This window comes from Symphalangus syndactylus, chromosome 16, assembly GCF_028878055.3.
Source record: "Symphalangus syndactylus isolate Jambi chromosome 16, NHGRI_mSymSyn1-v2.1_pri, whole genome shotgun sequence".
NCBI classification, from domain to species: domain Eukaryota; kingdom Metazoa; phylum Chordata; class Mammalia; order Primates; family Hylobatidae; genus Symphalangus; species Symphalangus syndactylus.
Genome location: NC_072438.2, coordinates 88,975,374 through 88,996,297, shown reverse-complemented (window position 1 = coordinate 88,996,297; position 20,924 = coordinate 88,975,374). Strand labels below are relative to the sequence as shown.

Sequence of the window (20,924 nt, the reverse complement as noted above, 5' to 3'; positions counted from 1 at the left end):
AAAGAGGTTCAAGAAAGTTGAATCCCAAGCTAGCATTCAAGGAAAGCTGAGATGCAACCTGATTTATACCACATAACTCCCCAAATTCTGCCTGCCTTAATGAAAAATGAGAAGTTGATTTTCTACAGAAGGCAAAACAGGGTCTAGACTGGAGGATACCGGCACATTGAGGGCATCGGTACCACACTGAAACCAGGTGAAAGAATGATTGGCTGCTGAATTTTGAGACCTGCTACTTCCTGCCTCCCACTAGTTCTCAGAATCCTGGCAACAGAGCGTACATCCTTTAGAATGTGGAACAACCTTCCCTGGGAATCTGACCACACTAAGAAGAGCAAGAGCCTTAGAAAATAATAAGCCATATCTTTTGCCTGAATTATACCATAAGTATAGGAAGGTCTTTGTGTAATGCAACTCAGGCAAAATTGGGGGTCATGTAACAATAATTTCCTCAATATCTAATCTATAAAATATTTTTGCTAAAATCACCTACGAGATCCAGATCATAATCTTGAGGTGTTTTTCTATAACCCGTCTTAGATCACTGACTAGAGCTGCACGAGTTGTCTTTCAAAAAGAAAAAACAAAAACAAAAACAACAACAAAAAAAGAAGCACTAGATCTAAAGTCTTAGCAGACTTACATGTAAAACTGATAATTTAGAGATTTCACATTTCCTTTATATTTTCTTCAGAAATTTACAGTACTGCTGAATAAGTTATCTAAACTTTACCCTTTGAAAATTTCAATTGACACCATCCACAATTCAAAACAAAAAGGAAATTCAATATAAAACACAGCAGCTACAAAAAGACTTCAGTTTCTCTCTTTTATCCAGCATAGAAGTGAACCCTGACCTGAGTTTCCTTTTTTTTTTGTATTTTGCATTGTTTTGGTTTTTGAGAAAGTGTCTTGTTCTGTCACCCAGGCTGGACTGCAGTGACTGCAGCCTCTACCTTCCCAGATCAAGTGATCCTCCCACCTCGGACTCCAAAGTAGATGGGACCACAGGCACAGGCCACCACGTCCAGCTAATTTTTATTTTTGGAAAGATGGGGTCTATGTTGCCCAAGCTGGTCTTGAACTCCTGAGCTCAAGCAATCCTTAGCCTTGGCCTCCCAAAGTGCTGAGATTACAGATGTGAGGCATCACACCCAGGTGATCTAAACTTCTTAGGTGAGAACTCTGATGTTCCATCTTCACCCACAGAATCCCATTTCTTTGGGATTCCATTCTCTGCATTAAATGTTTTGTTTTCATCTTACTGAGTAGACCATCCACTTTGCTATCCTTGGGTAGTTGATTTATTTGCCACACTGCCTCAAAAGTTTTAATGTTAGCTTAAATTTTAAAAAAATGCTGTTTAGTAAACAGCAGGCAGCATGTAAATTTAAACTCCTAATGATTTATATTTTTCTTCTGCATTGCTATTCCATAACCTGTAATATAAACAGCACGGCACAAAAGTAGACATTCAGCCTTACGTTCGCCATGGTCTGCTGCAAGAGCTTCCGAGCATGGACCTCCTGGCCCTGGCCCATGGACACATAACGGGTTTCTATTTTTAATCTCTTCCCCAAGGCAATGATGGAATCTGTGGGGTCTGAGCCCATAGACAGGAGACAGATGAGTGGCGTCCGTGGATCAGATTCCTCCCACGTCTTCTCCAAGTCTAGAATAACACCTTCTGCATATTTTTCTCCCATGGAGTCCACGATGTACTTGCGGGCCTGCCAAAAACAGTATACAGGTCAGCAAAAGTCGTTCCAACTCTTTCATGTAGATAATGTAGTGTGGTTTCCAAAATTCATTTTTGTAATTATCTCAGTGATGTTCACAGTAACCCTGTCAGGGAAACAGGGTAGAGACTGTTTTTCATATTTGTTTGTTTATATCTCCATTCTATAGGTGGGAAGACTGTGTTGCTTACCCAGTACAAAATCAGACAGTCAAAAGAACCAAAGTTGTATGACTCCTGGTTTGAAACCCATTTCAATATACTGGTTGCTTCCTGCTAGACCAGAAAATAAAAATATTGGGAAACTATTGTTTAGGATGCTCTAAGGCAAATATATATGCATTTAAATAATCAACTAAGCAACACAATACCTGCAATGTAATGGGTACTGATTAAATAGATAATTATTGAGTGACTATTTGCATGAAATGTATTGGATATTTGTTGAATGAATGAATTAGTTTTTAAAGATTTAATCCATAATCTCTCTCATCATTGTCGTCATTCCTTCCCATATTTGGCTCATCCCTTTACTGTTAATTTTGTTTTGAATGAAATCCACACTCGAAATATCACAGATTTTGTCAACTTTATTACAACCATTGAAAAAAATTCTGGTAACAACAAAGTACTTTTTCAAATGAGGTAAAAGTTATAATTTATTTTTCAACAAATGGTATTGTGAATATGATCTTTAGCCTATATTCTCCACCTTCTAAATAATTAAATTCCCTCAAAAACATTTTTCCTCCTATTCTGGTGGTCTTCTTCCACCTTAGATGGGTAAAACCCAAGTTTCTTTCCCCAGCAGCATTCCCCACAATCATCATTTTCACATAACTTAGGCGTGGGTGCAACACGACCTGTAACTCTCCCAAGGGCTAGGTAGGTGAGCCTCCCCACTCCAATTTCCAGAGAAACACAAAACAGCTTCAGATGGAGCTTCCCTTGAATCAGACAGGTTTCAGATAGACCTGGACCAAAGGGGAGGCAGAGCTGGTTCAGTCACTATCCTTGACTTTAAAACATCAGAGTTTGATTTTCAGCCAGTAATGTGGGCTCATCCCTCATCTTCGATATCTTGCTATCCCCTATTCACCCTCAGAATGTACCCCAAGCATCTGAGCTTACAAATTGGTGTGACATTTCCCACTTGTGTTTGCCCTCTTTGTGGGTTACAATGAGAGAGAAGTGGCCACCACAGAGGAATCTCCTGGCTTACAATATCCTCTCGTAGCTTGGTAAGAGAGGTAAAATGGGTGCCACATGAGTCTAGACTGTTGAACGACTGGCTTGGTCTTACTTTCTGATTCTATCTGGTGTGTGGAGACTTCTCAAACAAGCTTCATCATTCATACAGCCAGGTAAAGAGTGTCTGAAAATTGGTCATCATGGAACGTCCATCTTCCTCATGAGAGTGCAAAACACAAAAAGAGGAACGTTCACATTCCCTAACTCATGCCAGCTAATTCAGAAACAGCTGGACCATTTTACTGTGGATCTCTTCTCCTTCTTCTAAAGTCATAATCCTGCTCATAATGTCCATTCCCCCATACCAATGCAGATTAAGAGGCATGCCAACTTTGTAGAATACACAGGATTTCTGCCTTGGCAACTATTTCTAGATGGCTTTGGGGAAAGACCTGTACCTGGTTTCCCAAAGGAACAAGAAATGGTGGTCGGGCCCTCTTTGACAGGACTAGGCCACTGGCAATGAAATGACCAAACAGCACCTGGGCCCCTCACTCACAGAGAGGCTCACCCCTTCCGACCTTCTTCTTTATTAGTTCAGTGCCTGGGAGGTTTTGAGGAGGTGAATTTCAGTCCAGTTGAATTTGAGGCACAGAATGCTATTTATTTTCATACCTCTCGATACTTTTGCTAGGTTGGGCAGATCCAATATCTAAATCTCTAACTTGTATATAAAAGCCTACATATTTTTCTACAGCCTCTGGCAGGTGTTTAAGAAGTTTGCCTGACATGTTCTTTGACTTCCCCAAATGTCTACTCCATGTACACATTCAGTCACAGTCACTGAAGCAGGGAGTCCTGTGATCAGGAAGGACTCAAAGGCTGGACACTGAGGCATTCCACAGCTGCAGCTGTTTCTCAGCCACATGTTCCGCCATCACTGCAACATCTCTATAGTGCAACTCATCAAGATTCAAGTACTTTCTACCCTAGGGTAGCAAGCGGCTCAACATGGCCAGTTCTGCCATATAACTCATCATTGACCCAGTTCAGGTATTATTATCCAAGCCATGAGCTAACATGCTAGAATACTAAGGGGCCGCATGGTAAATATTTTAGACTTTGGTGGCCAAATCATCTCTACTGCAGCTATTCAACTCTGCCATTGTTGCACAAAAGGAGTCGTAGGCACACAAATAAAAAGCATGGCTATGTTCCAATAAATTGCTAGAGACACTGAAATGTGAATGTTATACAATCTTCACTTATCACAAAATATTAGTCTTCTGGTGATTTTTTTCAGGCATTTAAAAATATAATTCTTAAGTCACCAGCTGTGCATAAACAGACAGTGGGCCAGATGTTGTTGGCAGGCCCTAGTTTGCCAACCTCTGGAATAGATAACAACAGGGAAGGCGGCTTCACCTATGTCTGGAGAAAGGACCTTTGGTCATAATTCCAGTCCCTGGGCAGGGACATTATTAAATAGGGTCACAGTCATGGTTCAAATTGGCTCCAAGCCTAAGGGTTTGTAATGAGTCTGTGGGGCAAATATGTAATATGCAAGGATGCTCAGCAATCCCAGGGAAGGCCCCACTGCGGTAGGCGGATCTGAAAACACACATGCATGCATTAGAAAGAGTACATTTCTTCATCTTCTTTTCTTCAACTTCAACCCAAACCCTGCATTATCTCACCAGCCAGCAGGACAATGATTCCAGGCAATACTCGGTCTCCCCATCTTCTCAAAGTCTTGGGAGCCCATCCCTTCCACCAGTGTGCCCTGGATGCAGGACACGGGGTCAAAGGAAATTATTTTGGAGGTTCGAGATTTAAGGACTGCCCTGCTGTGTTTCGGACGTGCATAGGGCCTACTATTCCTTTCTTTTGGCCAATTTCTCCCTTCTGGAATGGTAATATTTACCGAATGCCTTACTACCATTGTATCTTGGGAGTAAATAATGTGTTTTGATTTTACAGGCTCACAGGTGGGAGGAGATGAGTCTCAGAGAGACTTAGGACTTTGGACTTGATGCTGTAACAAGTTAAGACTTTGGGGGACGGTTAGGAAGAGATGATTGTATTTTGCAATGTAAGAAGGACATGAGACTTGAGGGGCCATGGGAGGAATAATGTAGTTTGAATATTTGCCCCCTTCAAATCTCATGTTGAAATGTAATCCCCAGTGATGAAAGTGGGGCCTGGTGGGAGGTGTTTGGGTCACAGAGGTGAGTTCCTCATGAATGGCTTGGTGCTGTACTCATGATAGTGAGTGAGTTCTTCCCAGGTCTGGTTGTTTAAAAGTATGCAGCATCTCCCCACCACTCTCTTGCTCTGGCTCTCGCCATATGACATGCCAGCTCCTCCTTCACCTTCTGCCATGATTGAAAGTTTCCTGAAGCCTCACCAGAAGCTGAGCAGATGCCAGCCCCATGCTTCCTGTACAACCTGCAGAACCATGAGCCAACTAAACCTATTTTCTTTATAAATTACCCAGTCTCAGGTATTTATTTATAGCAATGCACAAACTAACAAACCATGTTAGATAATTCACCTCATGCAACAGATATAAACCTTGGTCCATGACCCTCTCCTCTGTCCCAGGCAGTACAATAGGTTTTAGGAACAGATCAGTGAACAAATGGCCCAGCCCTTATGAAGCTTGCCCCCAACCTCCATGCCAGGATGAGACATACATTAAGCAAGTAATAGCAAAATAACTAGTTTGAAAGATTTATGACTTGCAGGGTGACACGAAAGTATGCAACTGATTAATCTTGCAGGAATACGCCAGAGAAGGCTCCCTTGTGAAAGAAGTATTTAAGCTGTTGCTTGGATGATGAGTGGGATTTATTGAGGCAAAGAGGACAGCTAAGTGGGTCAGAGCATGTGCATTCTATGCCGAAGAAACATATGCAGAGACCATGAAGCAGCAAAGAGCAAGTCACTGGCTAGGGACAGTAGGACACCTGTAATAACTGATGTAAGAGTTAATTCAGGTGTGGCAAGCCAGGCTTCTGCACAGCCTGCCAGCCTTTAAAGAAAGGCAACACCCCATTGTGGAGTGCTGCATTTTCATACACTGCTCTTCACACAACTCTGCAGAACTTGTTCATCCCAGTATGTGGTCCCAATGCAACAGATTCAGCCTTTAAATGGGGGAGAAAATGAACAAATAACCTGCATACCTGTGCCAACCTCCCTTTGTTGAGTATGTGTTTTTTGAGATGGGGTCTCACCCTGGCACCTAGGCTGGGTGCAGTGGCACGATCTCAGCTCACTGCAAGTTCCACTTTCCAAGTTCAAGCGATTCTCCTGCCTCAGCCTCCCAAGTAGCTGGTATTACAGATGCCGCCACCATGCCTGGCTAATTTTTGTATTTTTAGCAGAAATGGGGTTTCACCATGTTGGCCAGGCTGGTCTTGAACTTCTGACCTCGTGATCCACCTGCCTCAGCCTCCCAAAGTGCTGGGATTACAGGTGTGAGCCACCGCGCCTGGCCTGTTGAGGATTTTTAAGACACAAATGTGTACCTCTCAAGAGACACACTCTGACAGTGCAGCATTTTTGCAATCAGGCATGCACAGATGTGGACAGTCACACTCAGCCAAAATGCAGAGAATAAGAAATGCACATAGCCTGATGCTGCCTGTGGGGAATGGGATTGAGTAGACCTACTAATATGCTTCCCAGAAAGTTGTCAGGTTGAAAATCACAAAAGGATTCTAAAAGGAGAATAAGAACTTGAGAGGAGAGAACATTTATCCAACAGGCCTTCTAAACCTTGTTTAGGACCTGGGCACTATAAGGGCCATGCGCAGTTACTGCAGGACTTGAAAAGCCAATGAATGGCACCATCTTTGCATTTCTTCTAGCGTGTGCAGAGTAGACTAGAGTATACAAGAAGAAATATAAGGAGAACAGGTATGAGGCCATGGCTGCAGTAAGTCCAGGGATCGGAGAAGCCGGGATGAAGATAAAGTTACAAAAAAGAGTTACTTAAATTTCAGCATTGAAGCAAATATAGCTTTCTACGGAAAAAAGATAAGAAAGAGACTACTCAAACATTTCTTTCCACACTGTCCTTGAATAAGGCAACCATTTCACAATTCAGTTGGGCAGGATAAAAGTAATGAAACTGAGAAGAAAAACTGAAAGGGAAGGTGATCTCAGTGCCCCGAACTGTGAAACTCATTTTTCTTTTCTCAATAAATCATTGAATCTGGTTGTTTTCATGATTCCACAATACCTAAGTGGACTTGGAGGTAGTTACTCCATAAGTTTTTAACACTCCCTCTGGAGAACGAAGGAGAAAATGTCTTACATTCTATTATAAACCCAAGGCTATTGCTACTCCACAGCTCATTTGGAAAAGCCCTTAAGGAGTCAACCTGGGCTGAATATCAGAGTTAAACTTTTCATCATACAGGCAAGACACAAGTCCTTTTAGTGGGTAAAGTCCCATGATACTAAGCCAGCAAATTAAAGGTCTTTAAACAGATGAATCATCTGGAGGCAGGATTCACATTTAAACCATGTGTGAAATTCAGTTGTAAGACAACCTACTGACATCTAGAGCTGCGACATTTTTCTGGGGAAATGACTACGGTTTGGGCACACTGTCCTTCCCCCACTCTCTTCACCCTAATGTCTTTATGTTCTTCCTGCTTTCAGAAACACTGTTTTACTACCAGCAAAATGGAGCAGCCATATAATCTTTGACTGAATATAAAATGATATAAAAGAATAATGCATTAACTTTATGTTATTATACCTATATGCCAACCTTAGAATCATGGTTTTCTCATTTACTCCTATTGTAGCAGTTAGGTCAGAAAAAGTTACTAAATCACTTAGCCCAAACATACGCCTCAATACATCTATTTGTTTACTTTTCCATTTTTCACACATATTGCTAGAAAATCACACAGAACCCTACAAGAAATTCTCACTGGAATTCACATTTAAAATATTTTTTTTAATTTAAAAGAAAATTCTCTTTAAAAGTATTCTCTCATTTTTCTCTTTAATATGGACTTTTTACCTGGGCAATGGTTCTGTCAGGACACCAGGATCTAATAAGGAGAAGACGTCTGAAGCAGTCAAGAGATTTATCATAGGCGTTTGGAAGAGGTTCCTCCTCCGGGTTTTCCTTATCAAACCAAATTTTCCACATTTTCTCATTTCTCGATATCTGAAAATACCATGGGATAAAAACTGTGTCATGCCACCCAGCAATCTTTCAGTAACAGGTCATAGATATGTTTCATCAAACCTTTGACCTCTCCAGATATGTGTAAATTATATTCCTTGGCTATTTTTTTATTTTATATTATAGAAAGTTTGACAGTATAAAATCTAATGTCATTTGCTCCAAAGTCAGTCTATATTAACATCAGCCTACAACTACATTTTAAAGTAGGGAGAGTCCTGGGATGTTTAATTTCTTCTATGCCTTTGTGGTAACAAATTTGTAAAGAACACAACAAAATCAATGGAAATTCATTTTCATTATTTCAACGAAGTCCAATTTGCTCCACAAAATCTTCTCATGTCAGGAACCAAATCTCATTCACTTATGTTTCCTCATTTCCCAGGACCACTCCTGACACAAAAGAAGACATTTAACACATGTTTATTATTGAATGAACAGCTTTTTGATCAATACTCTATTAATCTAGAGTAATTGGAAATATGTCAGTTAATATCATCAAATGAATGATCAGACACCTGCTACCCTCAGGCAACTTGGAAAGAGTAAAAGGACACAGTACATTATCCTCTGCAGCTTAAAACGCCAAAGAGAGGCAGGAATTACATGGTAAGCAGATCAGAAACACCAAACAAACAAATAATGTCTACAGATAAATATCATCTTATGTTCTCTGGTATATTCATTTTCATTAAGGGTTCCAATGTCTTTCTTGGGATATAATCAAAGGCAAATCATTCCAGGTTCATATTTAGAAAATACCATGTAAGAATAAAAATAGTAACTTCTTTCAATCATGAAAGACTACTTAATATTGAGGGGTTTCGTGCATAAGTTATCATCTCTAGAAGGTACAACTTCAATATCAATGGTCTAGGCAAGGTCACTGGGGGTAATCCTATTGGGGAATAACCCAAAAGAATGGTTTGTACCCCCAAGTACATGGTAGTGATAATTAACACCACCAGTGATAAGCCAAAACATAAAAGTATAGCAGAACATAAGCAAATGGTCAACTTAAACTGAGGAAGTCAAGAACCAACTTTAAGACATTTCCCGGTCAAAAAAAGCCTTCAACTTATAGCTGAATAAAGCCACCCTGCTGCCAACCTGATTTCTCTATGGTCACCTGATTTTCAATAACCCTGTTTCTTGGCTTGTCCCAATTCAATTCTCGATACCCAACTTCCATGATTCCAGCATATGCAAAGTTCATCAGGAGCTGGCTGATTCTAGAAAGATGATAACTTCTAAAGACAAGAGGCCAAGTGTTTGCAGGAAATTCATACCCAGGTGCCTAACTAAGTCAAATAATAGGAAGGGCAGGAGAGGAAGAAAAAGAAGAGGGAGAGAAACAAGAAATTTAGCATTTAGAGGCAGGCTGTTCATTTAACCAATAGAAAGAAGGAAAAGGCTTTTAAATCTTTCTAACTATTTAATCTAATTGGATCTATCAGTTTTTCTACTTGTGGACATCCGATTGGTGATACTAACACATGGCCCAGGATGGCACTGGTTAAAGTTCCTGGGCACATTTCTACTTGCAAGACCAGTTAACGATGAGCGGAGTTTATTTTATCAGAGTGTAGGTGAGCTTTGAGGAAGGTCAAGCACATGTAATACCATTTTAAGAGTGACAATATTAAGAACTATCTCTCTTCCACAAATATTGTATCTAGTGGTAAATCAGAAAGCTGCTCAACATGACATTAGCTTAAGTTGATTCAAAGCACAGTTACCTGGTCAAGGACATCTGAAAACTGTCTAAGTTTGCTAAGTTCCACCAAATTCAGCCACGTTATGTCCAGGATCCATTTTGATGGTTTTGGAGGACAAGCTTTAAGGTCTAATGAGGCACCTCCTTTAAAATTAAACATTAAATTATCAGATTTCCCTTCCTTCACTGTAAAACAATCTATTTAGGAAAACTTGTATTATTTTAATTTCACTTATTTTACTGCTTTCACTTTTTTAAGCACAGAAATATAAATCATAGCGAGAAACATGCAACACTTAATAAATCAACAGATAATTTTAGAAAAAACTCATTTAATCATCAGTAATATAACTTTGGAACCAGGCAGATGCTGGATTCTGTCCTAGTTTCCCCTGGACAAGGTCTGAGACAAGCCATTTCATTTGTCTAGGTCTCTAATTCCAAATTAGTAAAATAAGAATAATTAAACCTGTGTCACGACGTAAGCATGTAAAGCACACAAAACAGGATAGAGGACATGGCAGAGGGTCACTAAATGAGCAGCAATTGTAAATATTAAGAATTGCCCAATATTAGCACAAGCTAACATTCAATAGATACTTTATCTAGAAATGTTAGTAGTACTAGATGTGTTTGAAGGATTCTCTTCTATAAATCAGTATATTACTTACATCTACCTTGAACACATCCCAAGGGTTCCATGCTATATCACTTATGTCTGTGGTTATACCCTAAGCTAACCACAAAAACATTTCCATTTGGTACTGACCCTTATCTTTTTACTGATGATTTACCAAAGCTCATGTAACCCACGTAACTCTGACAGCAATGTAAGAAAAATGACACCTTAAAAATGTTTTTGTTGTCCACTTCAGAACAACTGAATGTGTGGGCAATCATATTTTCAGAGAGAGTAAAGAAGTCTTCTCTAGGATAAAATATACTGTTTAATAAATAACATCTATTGAAGAATATCAAGGAAAATATGCTCTATGAATTATTCTTTCTTTCTTTCTTTTTTGAGACGGAGTCTCGTTCTATAGCCCAGGCTGGAGTACAGTGGCACGATCTTGGTTCACTGCAAGCTCTGCCTCCCAGGTTCACGCCATTCTCCTGCCTCAGCCTCCTGAATAGCTGGGACTACAGGGGCCCGCCACCATGCCTGTCTAATGTTTCATATTTTTAGTGGAGACGGGGTTTCACCGCGTTAGCCAGGATGGTATCGATCTCCTGACCTCGTGATCCGCCCACCTTGGCCTCCCAAAGTGCTGTGGGTTTTTTTTTTTTGGTTTTGTTTTGTTTTGTTTTTGAGAGGGAGTTTCACTCTTGTTGCCCAGGCTAGAGTGCAATGGCGTGATCTCGGCTCACAACCTCTGCCTCCCAGGTTCAAGCAATTCTCCTGCCTCAGCCTCCCGAGTAGCTGGGATTACAGGCATGCATGACCACGCTTGGCTAATTTTGTATTTTTAGTAGAGGCAGGGTTTCTCCATGTTTGTCAGGCTGGTCTTGAACTCCCGACCCCAGGTGATTTGCCTGCCTCAGCCTCCCTCCCAAAGCACTGGGATTAAAGGCATGAGCCACTGTGCCTGGCCTATGCATTATTCTTAAAATGACAAAATCAATCCATTTGGCCACTTTAAAACTCTTTGTTTGAACAGAGTAGGTTATAAACAAACGATAATACTCAAGATATTTATTGAGCTAGTCTCTATTTTATCCAGGCACCAAGCACACTACTAAATTGTTATTTTTTGCCAAATCCATCAAAATGTATTTACAATGAGGTAAGTATGGCCTTGAAGCCAATTTGAAGAAAATATTAGCTTGTAAAATGAAAACAGATTGTTTTAACACCAGTGAGCAAAGACCTAAAGACAATGCATTTTGTTGAATAAAATGTTGCACCTTAGCAACTGTCCATTTTCCAACACACTGAAAAGAATAAGACACCCACCCAGAGGGTTAGGGAAAGGCTATTCACAGAAAGGAAAGAGTGTTCCTCGCAGGCCAGAGTATTACTTATTGTTTAGTAGAGGGTAACTATGTCATGACTAACCTGCCGGCTCCCAAAGTACACAATTAGGCACAAATAGTGATTGTAACTTGGGGGAGAGGACATACTCCTGAATAATGTGGTAACAAGTTAAATAGACCTTTGATGAATAAGTAGCTGAGAAAGGAATAATTTGAAATAAATTGTCCAGATAATCGAGAATTGTGCCATTCCCTTCTTTCCTCAAACTCTTGCTTTGAAAAAAAAAAAAAGTAAGTTTGGGTTTTTACCATAATACTTTGTGAAAATGATACATGCTTATAATGAAAGTTTTATACAAGCTATGCCACACAATCATAAATTGTCATAGCTAAGGCAGACTTAGAGAATAATCTAGGCTGAGCCTTTCCCATCTTGGAAATGACTAAAAGACCACCATCCAAACACTGTTGAGGCCAAGAGCAGTGGCCCACATCTGTCATCCCAGGACTTTGGGAGGAGAAGGCAAGAGGACAGCTTAATCCAGAAGTTTGAGACCAGCTGGGGCAACATAATGAGACCTCATCTCTACAAAAAATTTAAAAGTTAGCTGGATGTACTGGCATGAGCTTGTAGTCCTAGCTACTTAGGAGGATCACCTAAGCCCAGGAGTTTGAGGTTACAGTGAGCTGTGATTGCACCACTGCACTCTAGCTTGGGTGACAGAACAAGACCCTGTCTTAAAAAAAAAAATGGAAATCTGTTGTGGCTATTGGGCTCAAAAGCTTCTATAACAGAATGTCATATTCTGGGAGGCACTCTGCTTATCAACAATTGAAATTTATTTATCACAGTTCTGGAGGATGGGAAGTCCAAGTTCGAGGCACCAGTGATTTGGTGTCTGGTAAGAGTTCACTTATGGTTCACAGAAGACCATATTCTCACTGCAATTCTCACATAGTGGAGGAGTTGGGGTCTCTCTTGGGCCCCTTTTTTGTGAGAGGGAGTCTCGCTCTGTCACCCAGGCTGGAGTGCAGTGGCGCAATCTCGGCTCACTGCAACCTCTGCCTCCCAGGTTCAAATGATTCTCCTGCCTCAGTCTCCCAAGTAGCTGGGACTACAGGTGTGAGCCACCACTCCTGGCTAATATTTTTTGTATTTCAGTAGAGACGGTGTTTTACCACATTGGCCAGGCTGGTCTTGAACTCCTGACCTCAAGTGATCTGACCACCTCAGCCTCCCAAAGTGCTGGGATTACAGGCTTGAGCCATCGTACCCGGGTGAGCCTCTCTTATAAGGGCATCAATCCCTTATCATGACTCTGCCCCTATGACCTAATCACCTCCCAAAAATCCTTCCATCTCACACCATAACCTTGGGGTTTAGATTTTCAGCATATGAATTTTAGTCGGATACAAATATTGGCACCATAACACTATCTAAATAACATTTTAAATTATGTTAAATGATTTTAAAGTCCTTACAGAGAGAGTTATATCACCAGGTAGCTCTCATCAACCTAACCATTGAAGGGCAGATTTGCAACACAATCTTGCTCCAAAGTTTCCTCTGAAACTGTTTCATAAAGTAGTGTTACAAACAGCTGCTGAAAGCCAAAGACCCATGACAACCAGTCCAACCCATACAAGAATCAGACTAATCAAAATAACTAAAGTGATGAAGATAATATAATGATGCCCATCATCTGCTAAGCATATCCTATGTATCAGGATTTACATAAACTGTGTAAATTCTCAATAATCCTACTATGTAGATTTTACTATCCTTGTATTATAGATGAGGAAACTGGAGTTTGAAAAGGGTAAATGACCTTCTCAAGATCAAGAAAGTGACAAAGTCAACACATATTTTAACTCTCAACTTCCTAACTCTAAATCTTATGTTTGCTATCATGAAGACAAACTGTGATATGCTTCACAGTATTTCAGCAAGAGCTGGACACTCTCTTCAAAGTTATTTCTATGTGGAAATACATTTCACGCCTGAGTTGAGAATGACAGGCACAACAATCCATTGAAAAACTCTAGAAACGGGGGACTAGAGTCACTGGGGCCAGAAATTAGTAACATATTAAGGGTTCACCAGAGAAGGCAGCTCTTACATCTACACATCTTTCTCTCCAGAGACTCATCTGTCAATTATTCTGATTTAGGAAATTTGGAAAATAAGGTTCAAATATAGCTAAAGGGTAAGTGTTTAATGGTTAGAGACAATTAAAGAGAGAGAGATTGTCTATAATTTAACCATTTCTAAGTTCAAATCTAAACAGATGAGTCTTTGTTGCTACTATAAGATATATATATATATACACACACATATATGCATATGTATATGCATATGAAAATGCATTTGCATATGTATGACTATGGACCTATAACCCCCACCAGGGCACAGCATGTGTATACCCACATTCCTTCCCTACTGTTCCCCTAGGGGTCATCTTCAAGTTCCCCTACAAATCCACTCTCCATGTTAAGCATGAAAATCTCCTGCTAGATAAAATTAAGTCTTATTTCTAAAGACTTGGTTTAGAAATATTAGATGAATCTATTTAGACCCTGGCATCATTTTCATAGTGCTATGGGATGAATACTGTGTCTCCCCAAAACTCATGGGTTGAAACCCTATATCTCAATTCTGACAGTCCTGGGAGGTGAGGCCATTGAGACATAATTAGGATTAGATGAGGTCATGAAGGCAGAGCCCTTAGGAATGAGATTAGTGCCCTTATAACCGTCACTAGAGAGTTTGCTTCCTCTTCTCTGCTCCCCAGCATGTGAAGATGCAATGAGAAGACAGTTGTCTACAACCCAGAAGAGGCTCCTCACTAGAACCCACTGTGCTGCACCCTGATCTGGGACTTCCAACTTCTAGAACTGTGAAAAATAAATGTCTGTTGTTTATTAGCCACCCAGTCTATAGTAATTTCTTATAGCATTGAGAACTAAGACACATAGTTACTTCAAATATTTTTTTCAAGACATTCAAGAATGTGATAGTGAATTTATGTTTTCCAGCCTTCCACTGGGCTGTTTTGTTTGAATGGCCCAGGGGACAAGGCTGCGAGCAATACTTCAGTAGATGCAAAATAAGTCATCCACAGGATGAGCTACACAGTGTCCTCATCTGCTTCACTCATCACCCAGTCACTTTGTTTTATTTACATCATACCAGCCTCACTCCACCAGAGGCCTGACCTGATGCCATCCCTTCTGCTTCAGCCCTCTTCCCCTAAATGTTCCCATGGCCAGCACCTCCTGCTCTTTCAGGTCTTTGCCCACCTACCGATCTCTTAGGAATGCCACCCCATTCAATATCCCATTGAATACCCCACTTAAAGCTTGAAGCTTCTCCCACTTCACATGCCCTGTAACTTCCCATCCCTCTCATCCTGCTCTTTTTTCCATAGGACTTACCATCTTCCCACTCACTATAAAATTCTTTTATTATTTTATTATTTTTTTCTGTACCCTCCCTAAATCTATATATGCTTTTCAAGGGTTTTTGTTCATTGACATGCCCCAAACACCTGTTCCATGCCCAGGTATACAGTAGGTCCTCAACAGATACTTATCACTCAAGAAAAGAACAAATAAAATATGTCATCTAAATGCAGTCTTACATAATGCAAGGAAATTGTTATAACCAAAAAGTGTACTGCAAAGGGCTTTCACAATAACTCCTCCATCTGCACCTGTGGGCTATAGTCTCTATTCTTATATTGACCTTTAATAAGAGTGAGAAACTCTTCATGCTTGACTCGGTTCCTCTGGATGTCAATCTTTAGGGTAAGCAACAAGGTGAACAGGAATTTGTGCTCCTCGTACAGCCCTCGGGCAGCATACTTATAAACCTCGTAAGTCATGTGCTCGATGATATTAGCAATCCTCTTGCTTGTAATCGGGCTCTTGACAGACCTGGTGAAGAGAACATTTAAATCAGGCTTATCCCACTGCCCTTTTCAATTGTCTGTAAAAACAATTGTCTTTAATGGAAAATAAGTAACTTTGGAGGAAGAATTCTTATTTTTACACATCAAGAGAAAGCCTCCTAAATCTAAAATAACAAGCATTCTCTCAACACGAAATAACATAACAGAAGCCCGAATGTTGTCTAAATCAATTCTACCTGCAGGGCATCATCACTCACAACGATATCTTGGGAATTTTCTTGTTTAACAGAAACACATGAAGCCAAAGGAAGCAAATCAATGGATAAATAGTTGATAGAGTTTTCTCTGGGCATAAAATGGCAAATCAGAATGATTTGTTAACACATTGGTAATTACACTGATCTGAGATTTAAAAAAGAAAAAGACTCTTACTAACAATGGAGAAGGAAGTTATAAATGTAATGTCATCATTTTAGTGCACAGATATAGAATTCAGCTTGGCTTCCCGAGTACAGACGTACCTGGCTAAGGAAAGGTCAAATAAGCCCAGAAACTGGTGAAGCGAAGTCTGATACATCTCATTAACCAAGCGCATCTCAGTAATGAGGAAGTAGAGGATGCTGCCCCGTGTAGCCACTGGAAGACAAAGAGCAAGGTTGCATGTGCTACGAGAGAGGAAAATAAATGATCCATGCAAAGAGATCAGCCTAAACTCTAAATGAAAACGACAACTTTTACTTTTATATCTTATCAGTGGCTGCCTACCAGATACGGGATACAAAGCGATACTCATTTATTAATATATTTATTTATTATTTACAACATTTTGTAAGTAATCAACTATTTGTATTTATTAAATGGTACTTCTTATTTTAGAATCTCTAGACCCCTCGTAAAAATATTTTACTATTTTTACTGCAGGTAGAAAAGACAACAACAGAAATTTCAAAGGTTGCGTGTTTAACACCCAGCAAGCGAGGTAGCCATTAGGGACCTCATCCTTAAGTTCCAGGGAGAAGCTATGCCTAACCTGGGCTTCAAGCCTGCAAAACAAGCTATTGCAAAGATGACGCTTCTGCCTCTCTAACAATAAATGACATTTTAATTATTATTATTATTATTTTTTGATACGGAGTTTCGCTCTTGTCCCCCAGGCTGGAGTGCGGTGGCGTGATCTCGGCTCACTGCAACCTCCGCCTCCTGGGTTCAAGAGATTCTCCTGCCTCAGCCTCCTGAGTAGCCGAGATTACAGGCACTCACCACCATGCCTGGCTAATTTTTTTTTCTCTTGCATTTTTAGTAGAGACAGAGTTTCACCATGTTATCCAGGCTGGTCTCACCATGTTGACCAGGTTTGTCTCAAACTCCTGACCTCAGGTGATCTGCCCACCTCGGCCTCCCAAAGTGCTGGGATTACAGGCGTGAGCAACTGCGCCCGGCCGATTATTTGTTAAGAGGAATAATAAAATACTAAAAGATAGCCAATCCAACTGAATTATTTAGCAGGTTTCTCTTGTACAAGGCCAATTTGCAAACTGGTGGCTGAGGATAAAAAATCTCCCAAGAGACCACAGAACTACCTTCCTAATACAAAAACTATACACAAAATATCAACATAGTGTTACCAAATGATAAATAACTGGTGCACTAATTCCTCAGATTTCACTAATTTGTAGTCATCAGATTTTTTAAAATTCTCCTTCTTTACTTTCTAACATCAAAATAAATTCATGAGAACCTTAAAGGATTTACCAACTAACATGAATGACAAGTACCCAGAAAATTTATACCATTATAAAAAATTTTTGACCTCCATTTTACGGAGTATTTCCCAACAGAAATTCCACAAAACACCTCCACTTTGCATAATCATTTGTACAACTCCCTCACATCCTTCCATTTCTCTAATTCTCATTCCTCTCTCATTTCATTTTCCTGTGACATTTGTCTTTCATTACCAAACTCACCAGGTCTGTATTCCTCCCGGGCTGAGTTAATTTGAACTTCTGTCTCAGCAGAAATTTCTAGCTTCTGTGTCACCTCCTCGGCTGTCCTTTTTGTGTTACTCAGCACGACAACGAGACTCTCATCTTCTACCAGGGACCCCTGGGTACTTGTCAGGCGGTAAAGCAAGTTATCTTCTAGTTCCTTCATCCTTCTTTTGTTTGCAGTTACATCTTCCATCAGATGAGTTCTTTCTTTCTCCAATTCCTATTAATTTGCATAAATATATTTTCTACCTCAATTAACAACTCTTGTTGAGTATTCCTTAAGACGTTAACCTACATGGCTGCTATGAAGCTCCCGTACTGTATTTATCATAATCAACTGCAGGAAATATGGACATCAAAAAAGAAGGGCCGGGCCCAGTGGCTCACATCTGTAATCCCAGCACTTTGGGAGGCAGAGGCGGGTGGATCATTTGAAGTTGAAAGTTTGAGACCAGCCTGGCCAACACGGTAAAACCCCGTCTCTACTAAAATACAAAAAAAAAATAGCTGGGCGGAGTGGCGCATACCTGTAGTCCCAGCACTTTAGGAGGCGGAGGCGGGTGGATCATTTGAGGTCAGGAGTTTAAGACCAGCCTGGCCAACATGGTGAAACCCTGTCTCTACTAAAATACAAAAAAAATTATCTGGGCATGGTGGCTCATGCCTGTAGTCCCAGCTGCTTGGGAAGCTGAAGCAGGAGAATCCCTTGAGCCAGGGAGGCGGAGGTTGCAGTGAGCCGAGATCACGCAACTGCACTCCAGCCTGGATGACAGAGTGAGACTCTATCTAACATAAAATAAAATAAAAAATAAAATGTTAGAAAAAAAGGAGGAGGAGAAGTAACAGAGGAAGGAAGAACAGGCGCCAAGCAACATGAAACCTGCAAAAAATACTACCAGCATCCTTTTAATTACCCATTTATTTTCTAAAATCAAATCAGTTTCAAGTGATTGCTCTGATTATATTTAATATTATACATATAATCTTCTTGTGAAGGGGAAATATATTTGAAGACAGAGATATATATATCTCTGATTAAATAGGTTTACTTCTGTCTACTTTCTTAAGAGAGTTCCATTATTGTTTAAATGTGGTTATTTCAAACTTGCTAACTGAAAAAGTATCCAAGTCTGTGAAAAACTACTCTCCGAAATCTTAGGCAAGCAACCTGAGCTGAAACTGTGAACACGTTTAAACTGAAAAGTCTTCTTGGCCTGCTGTTCTCTCCAAGAGTAGAAAAGTTTTGCATCTTTTCTGAGGGAGCTTTGTAGACAGCTGGAAGAGTGAGGCCTTGGAAGACTATTATCCTTATTGGTGACTTCTTCCTCTTGGCAGTTTGGAGAGGGAGAGATAGAGGAAGAGAAGGAAAGAAAAGATGGAGCTGGTGGCAAGGGTGGGAGAAGGAGAAATACGTGTGACACCGAGCAAGCCACAGGAAGAGGAAGCTCAGAGGCAGGGAGACAAAAGAGAAATATGCTTCTGGCACCAAGTCAAACTGTACATGGATATCAGCTTGCTATATGAGAGAATCTATCTGTGACGCTAAAGAATCAAAAATGGAAAAAACAATAAAATGATATTTACAAATTTAAAATGAAACTTACGTATTAGAGAGTTTATTTGAAGAGCTTCCTGGATATGGAGTCCATTGACAATTTACCTACATTTAACTGCATTTATAATGTACAATTCATTATAGGTAAAATGCGGGGAAACTAGGGTTAAGTGCAGGTGACAAACAGCAAAATCACAGGAGCTTTACCTGTGATTTTGACAGTGTGTTTGACAGTTCTGATTGGACTCACGGCAGCTACCTGAACGTATGGTACCAAGCTCACATCTCTAGACCAGCTTCAGAAATGTACATTCTCAAATGGGTACTCTGGATATGACTCAGTAGGTGATACGGTTTGGCTCTGTGACCCCACTCAAATTTCACCTTGAATTGTAATCCCCATAATCCCCATGTGTCAAGGGTGGCACCAGGTAAAGGTAATGGGGTCATGAGGGCAGTTTCCACCATGCGGTTCTCGTAACAGTGAGTGAATTCTCACAAGATCTGATGGTTTTATCAGCATCTGGCACTTCCCCTGCTTGCACTCACTCTGTCTTGCCACCCTGTGAAGAAGGTGCCTGCTTCTCCTTTGCCTTCCACCATGATTGTAAGTTTCCTGAGGCCTCCCCTGCCATGAAGAACTGTGAGTCAATTAAACCACCTTCCTTTATAAATTACCCAGTCTCGGGTATTTCTTCATAGCAGTGAGAGAATGGACTAATACTGTAGGTTTTATAGATTCTACTCCCTATTGAGAAAGCCAGAAATCTAAAGTGACGCAGTGATGAATCATATGAAACCATATAAGACATAATGGACTACTCACTGATTACATGATTAATTACACAATTTACCTTTGTTATGATCCAGTATGCGCACAGACATGGAGGGAAAGGAGAGGCCAGACCTAGCCCAAACCGTCACTGTTAACCATTACGCAAGTTCTTCCCTTTAGTGGCTCTTATAATTATTCATTTTTAGTACTTAGTTTATGCTTACGAGAAACTTATCCCCATACTACTCCATGAATTACATTTTGTTTTAAACACTATCGCTATGCTGATAACTCCCAAGTTTATATCTCAGCTTCAGATCATACCTCCTTTCAACATCTCTACTTGGACATCTAAGAGACTTCTACTTAGCACCATCAGCAAAACTAAACGTCTGATCCTCCCTTCAAACCCACTCCACCTCAGCCTTCCACAGCACAGCAAATGGCAACACTATTCTTCCAGATGCTCTGGCAAAAACTTTTGAACCCTGCTTGGTCACTTTCTTCTCCTCAAATTCAACAACAAATTCATTGGCAAATTCTATCATCTCCACTTCAAAATGAGATTCAGAATCTAATCATTTCTCACTCCCTCCACTATCACCACCCTGGTTTAAACTATCATCGTCACCCCCTCTCTAAATTAGGAGGTCTAAACAGGTCTCTCTACCTCCAGCCTTACCCCCTGGTCTACTCCCAGCCCAGCAGTCAGAATGATGCTACTAAAACATACTTCCTCTCTCAAAACCCTCCAGTGGCCAATCTTTCCACTCAGAGTGAAAGGTAAAGACCTTACCAAGGCCTATAAGGCTCTACCAAGCTGCCCCCTCCTTCATTACTGCTGGGACCTCATTTCCTAC

The 20,924-nt window shown here is 40.5% G+C and overlaps 1 protein-coding gene across 1 annotated transcript in view; it reads right to left on the bottom strand.

Annotated features, from left to right (window-relative positions):
• DNAH5 (dynein axonemal heavy chain 5) overlaps window positions 1–20,924 on the bottom strand; it is a 319,657-nt gene that overhangs the window by 30,973 nt on the left and 267,760 nt on the right. Inside the window, exons 67-72 of the mRNA XM_055246049.2 lie at window positions 17,711–17,954; window positions 16,265–16,379; window positions 15,578–15,768; window positions 9,881–10,002; window positions 7,974–8,123; window positions 1,485–1,730 (exon numbers count right to left, since the gene is read on the bottom strand). Coding sequence (XP_055102024.1) covers window positions 1,485–1,730; window positions 7,974–8,123; window positions 9,881–10,002; window positions 15,578–15,768; window positions 16,265–16,379; window positions 17,711–17,954 — 1,068 coding nt within the window. The remainder of the gene's footprint in view (window positions 1–1,484; window positions 1,731–7,973; window positions 8,124–9,880; window positions 10,003–15,577; window positions 15,769–16,264; window positions 16,380–17,710; window positions 17,955–20,924) is intronic.